The sequence below is a fragment of the Haliotis rubra genome, unplaced genomic scaffold (genome assembly GCF_003918875.1).
Source record: "Haliotis rubra isolate DU_JTF1 unplaced genomic scaffold, ASM391887v1 Scf192, whole genome shotgun sequence".
Taxonomy (NCBI): Eukaryota; Metazoa; Mollusca; class Gastropoda; order Lepetellida; family Haliotidae; genus Haliotis; species Haliotis rubra.
This window is the reverse complement of record NW_025765914.1, coordinates 1124244-1136654: the sequence shown is the minus strand read 5'-3', so window position 1 is coordinate 1136654 and position 12411 is coordinate 1124244. Positions and strand designations below refer to the sequence as shown.

The 12411-nt window shown below is 37.8% G+C and overlaps 2 protein-coding genes across 2 annotated transcripts in view; both read right to left on the bottom strand.

Annotated features, from left to right (window-relative positions):
* Window positions 1–6785: 6785 nt before the first annotated feature.
* On the bottom strand, window positions 6786–9978 carry LOC124274615 (kinase non-catalytic C-lobe domain-containing protein 1-like). Its single transcript, XM_046709981.1, has 4 exons — window positions 9947–9978; window positions 8527–8848; window positions 8144–8301; window positions 6786–7600 (listed from the first exon to the last, which is right to left on the bottom strand). Exons 1-4 carry the CDS (start codon window positions 9976–9978, stop codon window positions 7366–7368), a joined length of 747 nt encoding a protein of 248 aa, XP_046565937.1. The 3' UTR covers window positions 6786–7365.
* Window positions 8718–12411, bottom strand: part of LOC124274588 — a 26752-nt gene continuing 23058 nt past the window's right edge. The window contains exons 11-13 of the mRNA XM_046709952.1: window positions 11316–11531; window positions 9947–10050; window positions 8718–8848 (exon numbers count right to left, since the gene is read on the bottom strand). Of these exons, the coding sequence (XP_046565908.1) occupies window positions 9985–10050; window positions 11316–11531 (282 nt within the window). The 3' untranslated portion in view covers window positions 8718–8848; window positions 9947–9984. The remainder of the gene's footprint in view (window positions 8849–9946; window positions 10051–11315; window positions 11532–12411) is intronic.

The following is a 12411-nucleotide window of genomic DNA, read 5'->3' as shown; positions in this document are numbered from 1 at the left end:
CCGGATCTACAAGGGTAGACAAGCATTGGTTGCTGAAGACTGATTCTAACCGGATCTACAAGGGTAGACAAGCATTGGTTGCTGAAGACTGATTCTAACCGGATCTACAAGGGTAGACAAGCATTGGTTGCTGAAGACTGATTCTAACCAGATCTACAAGGGTAGACAAAGTATTGGTTACAAGGGTAGCTGATTGGACTGATTCTAACCGGATCTACAAGGGTAGACAAGCATTGGTAGACAAGTATTGGTTGCTGAACACTGATTCTAACCAGATCTGATTCTAACCGGATCTACAAGGGTAGAAAAGCATTGGTTGCTGAAGACTGATTCTAACCGGATCTACAAGGGTAGACAAGATTCTAACTGGATCTAAAAGGATCTGCTGAAGACTGATTCTAACCCGGATCCACAAGGGTAGACAAGTATTGGTTGCTGAAGATTGCTTGCTGAGGTCCGATTCTAACCCGGATCCACAAGGGTAGACAAGCATTGGTTGCTGAAGACCGATTCTAACCGGATGTACAAGGGTAGACAAGCATTGGTTGCTGAAGACCGATTCTAACCGGATGTACAAGGGTAGAAAAGTATTGGTTGCTGAAGACTGATTCTAACTGGGTCCACAAGGGTAGACAAGCATTGGTTGCTGAAGACTGATTCTAACTGGGTCCACAAGGGTAGACAAGTATTGGTTGCTGAACACTGATTCTAACCAGATCTACAAGGGTAGACAAGTATTGGTTGCTGAAGAGTGATTCTAATCGGATCCACAAAGGTAGACATGTATTGGGTGCTGAAGACTGATTCTAATCGGATCCACAAGGGTAGACAAGTATTGGTTGCTGAAGACTGATTCTAACCGGATCTACAAGGGTAGACAAGTATTGGTTGCTGAAGACTGATTCTAACCGGATCTACAAGGGTAGACAAGTATTGGTTGCTGAAGACTGATTCTAACAAGATATTCAATTGTAGGCAAGCATGACTCTAATGGGATCTTCGTCAGTGACACAAAAATATGTTGCTGAAGACCATTTTTTACAGAATCACCTTCGGGAATCCAACTTAGGTTGCTGAAGAGTGATTCTAACAGGATCCGCTGGGGCAGACATACGTCACCTGTGTGGTGTTTTATGTTTAAACAGTGCACATATTCCTTTCTTTGTGAACTTTTTGTTGGTTTTCTTCAGTTGGCAAAGTTGGTCAAAGGGGAGACTATGATAAGTTTCTGAGAAGTATCATGATGTTCCATGGTGGTGTATAATAGGAAACAGCAATTCCGTTACAAACACATACCCAGCTGACATCCTCCTCCAGTAAAACACAAACAAGCATAACATTGAAAAATATTTATTTCCAAACATTGCATGAATTATAAATATATTGAAGTTACAAAACTGAATATCACACGACTTCCCCACATGGTTACATAGCAACTGTTGCCATGTTAACAGGAAACATCAGCAGGAACAGTGAAAAATATGTTCACCAGGTAATGTATAGAACAATTTGTTACAATTCTAACTTGAATATGCTTATGACCATCAACTGTGTGTTGTATGAAACATGGATACAAAGAAACAACAGTGGGGCACTAAATGCAGAGACAAGGAAACAATAAATATACTGTATGTTCTTAGCAGTGAATGACAGCATATGCTTTTAAAATTATTTAACATGAAAATACTAAAACGTCCAGATTTTCAAAAACATATAAAGTGTATTATCATCATAATGAGAAACGATGTACTCATGAAAGTGAAGCTGTGTCATCTGACTATAGGAGTCAATGCCCATGTTTTTGAGGGTATACTTGTTGATATCATATTTTCCAAACAACATATCATTTTATGGTAAGAAATACAGTTCACTTTTCTGTTTAGATTTGAAAGAGATTATCATTGAATTATTGAAATGTACAGGATCATTACAACTAATTAATGTAAAGTGAAGTGTTGTACATTTCGTATCTCATGTGTTATGCTGTGTTCTCTAAAATTTAGTCTATCAGTTTCAATAAATATGCTGCTATATTATCTACCTCTGTTTGTCATATTGTCCATATCACAGCTTAACAACTACAGAAAAACATAAAAGTGAACAGATTTATTTGTATGTATCACAGATCAGGTTTAAAGCTAAAAATATTCTGAGTACAAAGAACAATAGTGACAGTAATGATGCACATAAACCAACATCCCATACATAAACATTTCCATCACATAAGTTCTGAACGTTTCTTAATAAATCTTTTTAACATTTTTAGAGTTTGAAAAGCCTTTAGTCCTTTTTATTAAAATTCTCAGCCTCAGAGTTGCATGAAAGCTGATGCTGGTGAAATATATTTGTCTAAGAAAACACACAACTGTATGGTTACAAACAACCTCTAGTTCATTGCATATAGCGACATTTTGATGTAGATTCTTCTACCATTATAAAGCTGTAATAACAGATATAACACTTACTGAAATCCAGCTGACCAATGCTTTAAGATTCTACATCAAAGTGTCGCTAAATCCAGCTGACCAATCCTTTTGGATTCTACATCGAAGTGTAGCTAAATACAGCAAGCCAGAAGTTATCAACAGGGCTATACATTTTCTTGTTTACTCATCAAGTTCTAGAATGACACGCAAGTAAATATCCTTTCTTTAACATAATCCCTATTTGCATAAGTGTTGATTCTTAACAGATGATAGAATAAAAAACATTGAAGTGAACCAAATCAAATAAAATCTTGCTAAGTTGTATCATCTTGGACACTGTTCAATGTCAATACTGAAAACATATTTAAATATATGTTATTAAATGAATACAATTTCAAATTCCAGATCAAATGGCAATAATTACTAGCACATAGTAAAGCAATAAATAATAAAAACAGCAATGATAACTATTTGTCTGATAGACTTGAATCATTAAAAGTCTATTGGTAATGGCTTCAGTGTAGTGAAGATTCCATACTTAAAATATAATGAGTAATATTTAATCAAAGAACCTTTATATTTTTCATGTGGAGTTCTATAAATAGAATATACTAAATGTTACAAACATTTTGTCATATTACATATGTACAGATAATCAAACAACAACTTCATATAACATATAGATAGTCTGCAGGATAATAATATACCCGGTAGTAGTCTGGATGTGGAGTCTTGTAATACAAACAGCTGAACCAACAGCTGAGCAGACGCAGAAATGAAGGAAGTATTATATATATATATACATGACTGGCCAAACTTAATCCTCCGCATAAAATAATCCCATGCATTTGTAACAAATCTATTAATTTCTTACATGAAATAGTCTCGACATTCAAGTACAGGTGATAAATAAGGGGTGGTTATTTATTATATAGGATGTGTGCGTGTATGCATGCATATGTGTTGGTATGTGTCCGTGTCTGTGAGTGTCTGTGTGTGTGTCTGTAGGATGACACCATCCTATAAGTACTTGTCCCTAAGGTACATATTTTATTACACAAGTGATTGTTAGTATCCTCCATATTGAATTAGCTAGCTACGTGCTGAACATATCTTGTCCATTGTTTGCCATGCATATTAATCCAAAGATCACTTTAATTACCTAACTGGTGTATGTACACAACATTCCTCCATTACCTGTAAATGCAACCATGGATATGGAATAATGGTGAAGTGAATCTATTTTTAGTCAACCAATGAAATGAGTCTGTGTAAGCACTCCCTGTGTATGTGGTCAGACATGGAATCAGGTGTCATCACACAGGCTTTGGCACACGATGCACATGTTACTTCTTATGTTGTTTATGCAAATAGGGAATGTTTGCTTTACTCCCTCTTGCTGAAACCACGCTATCCATTGACTTTAAATGAGACTTTCTTCAAGTAGACTGTCATCTGGTCCCAGAAATTTAGTCATCTTATTTGAAAATGTCACTCCAACATCCAATAAGAGATGCAAAAATTCTTAACATCAGAGCTTAGGCAATCTAGATTTGCCCAATAATTCTAGACTAGAGCCAGTCTCATTTTTAATCTATTCTCTACGGTTTGGCAGACTTTACGCCTAGAAAGGAAATGTAGGCATTTATAGGTATTTTGTATGCTCACCCATGAAGTATCCCCGTACTGTCGATGACTGAAAATATTTTGTTGCTTAGGAAACTGGATGACCAAGTTCCAAGGATGATCAATAACCCTAAAATCTGAATAACAAGTATTAATTTCAGCCCCCACAAAATTTCACGTGAGTATTCCAATTTTATCATGGTACTTTATCAATTGACTGAAAACCCAGACCACTGACCTCAGTCCGTTTCACCCCTCTGGAATTCCCAGATAACAAAAGTCTGCTCAAGATTCATACTGGAAGAAACATTATCATTATGAACCAATGAATAAAAATCTAAACAGATCTGAATTATCTCCAATAAAACTTGAGTATAAATATATACATACTTTACAAACTGCATATTGCATATATAAATAAAGTAATTATGATTTGATGAGCCAATATAAACAACATATTATCAACAACTCATATAACAGACTTGTACATCTCTCAACGTATCTCACAGCGACTGGGGGCATTTAAAAAATGTTACATAAAGAATCAGGGGACAGTTAACAAAATACCATAGTCCTATAATACCGTCTCCTACCCATGATAAATAACCAGTCCCTTAGACAGAACCAAGTCCACTTTATTGTGTATAAACTGTCTCATGAACAAACTTTCAACAGAGTATCTGTAACCAACAACATGTCAGGGGTCCCTGGAAATTTCCCCCCTCTTGTTTCAAATGCTTAAAATAAATACAAACAAAAAATATTAAAATGCAGATTTTTTAATCAAACACAGGTCTGTCGTCCTTAAAACAAACATATAGATTTATTTTTCTGGCCTTATAAATTATTTACATTAAGTTAAAAATAAAATAAATAGGAATACATTTTTACACTGATGAAAGAGAGCTGTAATTCTGACTATGTTCCTTTGACTGATTGCAGTTTACCACTAGTTTGCTACAGGTTCTCTCTTGTACATCCTTTGATCTACTACATCAACACTATAGGTGCTACAGGTTCTCTCTTGTACATCCTTTGATCTACTACATCAACACTATAGGTGCTACAGGTTCTCTCTTGTACATCCTTTGATCTACTACATCAACACTACATCAACACTATAGGTGCTACAACAATGTCCTGATTACAAGAGATGTCACTGCGGATTAGTCAGTCTGTGAATCTCATCCCGAAATGCAGCAGGACTCACATTACATATTTTATAATATTTCACAATTCAATATAATCGGGGCAAGAAACACGGGGACTTATCTAGCCCTGCTCAGAGCCCCATAAAGAGTTCCAAGTCTGCAGCAACGGTCAGTAAATTAAAGGATAACAATAAATAATTTCTCAATCCAAGTAAATATTGTCATGCCTGAGTTCATGTATGTTTACACCATCATAGATTTGACTTGTAGTTCACTGAATCATGGACCACTAATGACAAGGAGGAGGTTTTAATGCTCAGTTTTACATTATTCCATTGAATGCTTTGATAAAATATGGTTGAATTTAAGTACATTTAACAAAAAGTATAGTTTCACCAGGTATAAAAAAGGTCATACTTTTCATAATGCAAACATAGCATAATGTCATAATGTTTTGAAGAAAATAATACTATCAGATATTTGTCTGTACAATAGTGAATGAAGTTTTGCATGAATATGATTTTTTTTTCTGCATTAACACTTGAGGTATCTTTTAACACTTTAGTAGAGTATGTGATATACCTGTGATTCTCCTTAATAGAATCTGATATATCTGTGATTCTCCTTAATTGAATCTGATATATCTGTGATTCTCCTTTGAATCTGAATGATTCTCCTTAATGACTGATATATCTGTGATTCTCTTATAGAAGATAATGTGACTTAATTGAATGCTTGATATATCTGTGATTCTCCTTGATATGAATCTGTGATCTGATATATCTTTCTCTTAAATCTGTGATTCTCCTTAATAGAATCTGTGATTCTCCTTAATAGAATCTGTGATTCTCCTTAATGTGATCTGATATATCTGTGATTCTCCTTTATAAAATGATATATCTGTGATTCTCTTATGAATGTGACATGACTGTGATTTTCCTATATGAATGTGACATCTGTGATTCTTTCCAATGTGACATACCTGTGATTCTCCTATATAAATGTGACATCTGTGATTCTAATGACATGACAATGTGACATACCTGTGATTCTCCTATGACAATGTGACATACCTGTGATTTCTGACATCTGTGATCAATGTGACATAATGATTCTCCTATGACAATGTGACATACCTGTGATTCTCCTATGATTCTCCTATGACAATATGACATATCTGTGATTACATGAATGATCCCACAATGCTGATTCTGTCTACCATGTATGTACATTCAATGACTATACTGACTAAACATGGTATAGATGCTACTCGACATCATCTTCAGTGGAGGATGAGGACTAAACCCAGCTGGATTTATCTGTACTAACTACACGGGATCGTTGTTGCACAAGGATGTTGTTTATTACTGGCTTGTGTCTTCACAGAGTTTGTATGTTATGAATACATCTCTCCAAGTTTCTTCATTGTCCAACACGATACTGACGTGTAGGAACATAAGGTCAAGGTGTATTGACATAAGTAGCAACATCGTCACATGACGGAATGTTGATTTGTCAGGGAACATTGACACATGTATGTATGTCACATGTTGGAACTTCAACTCTTGCTTATAAGTTGTTCACAGAACAGGAACAGGAACAGGAACACCGACACATGTAGGAACTTCAACACTTTTTCATAAGTTGTTGACAGACAGAGGAACATCAACATAAATAGGAATGTTGACACATGCAGGAATGTGGGCATACAGGAATGTCAATACTAGTTTAGGATTATCAACACGTGTAGGAACATTGACAACTGTAAGAATATCCATATGGTTAGGAACGTCGACACATGTGGGAATGTTGATGTAGCTGGAATGTTGACACTCGTCAAAAGTCAACACTTCGAATATCGACACACGTACAATCACCAACACATGTGGTATTGAAACGGACATACCGGTACCTGATTGATTCAATCATGTCACTGTCAGTGCCTGAGTTATCTCACCATTCTCCCGGTCGACATTGTTGTCTGAATGTCCTTGTACACTTCACACAAGAACATATTTGGTCATTATTCCGATTGGTTCCACACAAGGTAGGTTCCAGCAGACACAGAGCACTTCTATTGCTGTATTATTCCTCCTCTTGAGCGCCTCAGTCTTCAAGGTGACATCAACAGGCCCATGAAACACACTTCAACTGCTACTCTCTCACTTCTCTCCCTTTGATTGCAATTTGTCCTTGACCTTCTTAAAGACACCAGAAAGTCCGCCGGCTGTGAATTTCCTGAAGTTGGCATCATTATTGGATGCGACAGTGTGTAGATCCTGTTCGCTGAAGTCCACGATTCTCTGATGAATGGTGTCCTGGAGGGTCTCGTCTGGCTCAAACAGGAACTCATTCTCCCGGAACACTCGGATCTGGTCTATCATCTGACAGATGGATCTGATACAAATAGAAGCATTTCATCTGCAGATTCAACATTTAAACAAATGATTGTGTACGTAAACATTTCCTTTACACAGTGTATGTTATCTACTTTTTTTCAGTAAATTAACTTTAAATCACCACTTTCGTGAACAATTAACACCTGTAGGTTTTTGTCTGTGACTAACATTCTGGCCTTGTGGAGTGAAATTGGTGGTAAGTAGTATTCAGGATACATTCTCAAATGAGACTCAAGGATCATATTCGGTGCTAAGGGGAAGGAGGGGAGACACCCTCACTATTACCTACTTTCACAACTTTAACATTCACCATTAGTTTGTTTGTTGTTTAACGCCACACTCAGCAATATGGTGACGGTCTGTAAATAATCGAGTCTGGACCAGACAATCCAGTGATCAGCTTCATGAGCATCAATTCATGCAATTCGCATACAATGACATGAGTCAATCAATTTAGTCAAGCCTGACCACCCAATCCTTTTACATATAAGAACAAAAGAGAAGTGACATGTTTAAACTAAACTAAAAAGCATGTGCCCACCTCATCTTAGTCCACTTGTACATGCCATTTGCCAGCTGAAAGCTGCCTATCTCCAGCTGCTGCACATGTAACAGGAAGTACAGAACAGAGGGAATTGTGGGACAAAGATGGCTGTCTTTCTCCTTCATCAGGCAGCTCTGCTCTCCTTTGACTTGAACCTGGGGATGGAGGTGAAGAAACAGTCAGCACTAACAAACATGACACTGTAAAAGGTCACTGAAAGTATTGTGGATTATAATACTTGGTGACACAATGTGAGTATCATGGTCTGGTGATGAATAATCATTAATTACAGATGACATGTAAACTAGCATGTTATTGTACGATACTTTTGTCTACAGTTTTGTACAACAGGGTCAAGACATTCCGTGATGGATGCTTACCTTGATCTTCTCCAGGTCGTCCATGATGCCACCACATTTTGATGGCAGACTCTTCCACGCGGGCAGTTGACGCACGATGAGGTTCTCCAGGCCATCCAAGATGGCCAGACATGTGGAGAAGTTGCGGATCTCGGCACACAGTTGTGCTACCTGGATGAACTTGTTCAAGATGACACTCTGACTCTTGGTCGACGTGCACGTGACAATCTCAGCTGCAACCCAGTGGGCAAGCTCCTGGTTGTAGGAAATGATGCGCTGTATGACCGAGTTGAACTTGGTGTCGGAAACAAACAGACTCGTCACTTCTGGTTCCCGGTTCTTCCTGCAAGATTACAGACGCATGTTACCAACAGGAATGTTCCAAAGGGGCACAAAGTTTTATATTCCCGAGAATGCAGATTCTCTCGCAACACACTGATATAATTCAAATTCTGTTCAAACTGTCACTAAACCCACTGTATCTTATGTCACTGTCATTGCAGGTCACATGATGAAGGGACCTGAGTTAAGGTCCACAACAAACATAGAAATTAATTCAGCATATCAAGTGTGGAATGTTAGTAGCTAGTTCAAAGCCAGAATCTGGTAAAACTATGTTCAGTAAAGTACGTTCAGTCAGTAAAACTTGACATCGTAACGCTAGAATGAAGTAAACATGAAGCAAATACAGTCAAATCCCGATGAGTCGAATCGCTGGGGACCAAGTAATATATTTGACTTATCAATGTATTCGAAACATAGGTATGTCTATGAGGGTAGAAAAAAAGATGATCCAGTCCTAATTCCTCCGCCTAAGCATTTGTTTATCTAATGATTTCCATATCACTAATAGGGGCACCTTATCAGTTCCAGTCTGATTAGCACAGACAGTGATTTCCGTAAAATCACTAATCTGCCTTTTGAACTCACCCGTCAATGGCGGAAAGGTGTGAGCCGAGCTGGTTTGTTAATTGGATCAGTTTGCTACACCAATCAACTTCTCATTGACTGACTTCGGCTTATGTATACAAGATTGCTGTTGTTTGAATCTCTTGGGACCAAATTTCCTTCTCGAGTCATCGTGTGTATTTATGAGACGAATTCGTGTAACCGGTATTCAAATGATGACAGACTGTATAAATGGGATTGGTATGTACTCATTAGGTACAATGGGGATATTATGCATAATATTTCATACTCATCAATCAACAAGTTGACTAGTACCTATTCATTTGGACCAGTCGATCACCAGTGATTGGAACAGACTGTACAAATGGTATTTGTATGTACTCATTAATACAATGGGGATATCTTAACACAAACTTTCATACTCTCATATCAACAATCTACTAGCACTATTCATCTGGACATCGGATCACCAGTGATTGGAATTTTCTGGCATATGAATCTGTTTGTGTATTGTCATAAAGAGATCGCTCACCTCTGCATGGATGGTGTCCGCATCCCAGGCATGGACAGCTACACCCCCACACCCTGGGCCTTGGAGTTCAGGTAGTGGACAGGGTGGGTCAGCATGAACAGGTCCTGAAACACCATGGGTCACATATAGGTCACACATACACCACACAGGCCACATATCAGTTACACACATCACAAGGTCACATCACACAGGCCTCATATCAGTTACACACACAGGTCACATAGGTCACATACATCACATATCAGTTACACACCACACAAGTCACATATCATCACATCACATATCAGTTACAAACATCACACAAGTCACATATCCATCAAATACACCACACAGGCCACATATCAGTTACACACAGGTCACATTAGGGTCACATATCAGTTACTCACATCACACAGGTCACATATAGGTCGTGCATAGGTCACACATACCACACAGGCCCACAAATCAGTCACAAACATTACACGGGTCATATATATGTCACAAACATTACACGGGTCATATATATGTCACAAACATTACACGGGTCATATATATGTCACACACTTTAAACTGGCCACATATAGATCACATACTTCACACAGGCTACAAATCAGTCACAAACATGACACGGGTCATATATATGTCACAAACATTACACGGGTCATATATATGTCACAAACATTACACGGGTCATATATATGTCACAAACATTACACGGGTCATATATATGTCACACACTTTAAACTGGCCACATACAGGTCACACACATCACACAGGCCACATATAGATCACATACTTCACACAGGCTACAAATCAGTCACAAACATTACACGGGTCATATATATGTCACATACATCACACAGGCCACATATAGATCACACACTTTAAACTGGCCACATACAGGTCACACACTTCACACAGGCCACAATTCAGTCACAAACATTACACGGGTCATATATTTGTCACACACATCACACAGGTCACATATAGGTCACATACTTCACAAAGGCTACAAATCAGTCACAAACATTACACGGGTCATATATATGTCACACACATCACACGGGTCACATATATGTCACACACTTTAAACTGGCCACATACAGGTCACACACTTCACACAGGCCACAATTCAGTCACAAACATTATTGTGTCATATATTTGTCACACACATCACACAGGTCACATATAGGTCACATACTTTAAACTGGCCACATACAGGTCACACACTTCACACAGGCCACATATAGATCATATAGAACACATGTAAGCATGTAGCATCATTGAACAAACGTAACCAACAGTTGGTGAATGTGTTCTACAGGACACCCAACACAGCAGATGTCATCCTTCAATTTGAAGATGGGTGAGAAATCCAGCAGAAACCTACCTGTTCCATCAGTGTCAGTTGTTCAGCGAGGGTGTTGGGTGAGAAATCCATTATGGAGAATGCGTCTGCCCGTCGTGTGAACGTGGTCGGAGCAGCACTGATGTCCATCATGCTCTGCGCCTTTCGAAACTTATCCAGATCCATGCTGAGGTCAGGTAGACTCGGGCGGTGTTTGGGAGTAACCTTCACCTTTGTCCCTGATCGAAAAGAGTCCCACTGAAATATGAAAGAGGTGTTTTAAGTATTGGGCATATCAATGACTTGATTAATGGAGTCTATAGACCAACATGTACAGGATCATAATGAACCTCTCACTTACAATAGTTTCAGAAAATATCTAGAGGTACTGAAAATATGAGTGGTTTTCATCTATCATTCACATCAGTTATTTTGAGGAAAGTAATGCATTAATTTTTTAATGAAGTTTTAATTTATGAATATTTGGATCATTGGTTTGTACTGATTGCACATTTTTTATAATTTCTTTGTCAGGGAAATGATAATTAGCACCATTTAAATGCTCACTCTGGAGTTAAAAATATAATCAGTTTTACTACAATCAAAATTACGTTTTAGTGAGGAAATTAATGAACTTTCATGGCCAAGTATATATTGAATAGGTGAGTGAGTGAGTGAGCATATAAAAATATTCCAGCAATATAACAGCATGGGATACCAGAGCTGGACTTCACGTTGTAACCATGTATGGAATCAAACCCACTGCTTTTAAGCAAAGAGGAGCAAAAGCATTGACCACAAGGCTACCATGCTGCCCACTTACAGGAATAAGTGGATGTGAATGTCTGATGATTAGTTAATTATAGGAAACTTATCATAATGAAAGTGTTATTCAGCTGAAATGCTGAGTATGATAGAGACATTTGCAGTGACACTATTGATTGCAAGCGTTTTTTTAGAGCGTTTGTGTAAAGTATGAGTATGTCAGTATGGTACCACACACTGTCTGTTATTGATACTGTCTGTTATTAATCCTGTCTGTTAGAAATGCTGTCTTTCGATACTACTGTCAGTTATTAATACTGCTGGTAATACTGTCAAGCATTAATACTGCATGTAATACTGTCAAGCGTTAATA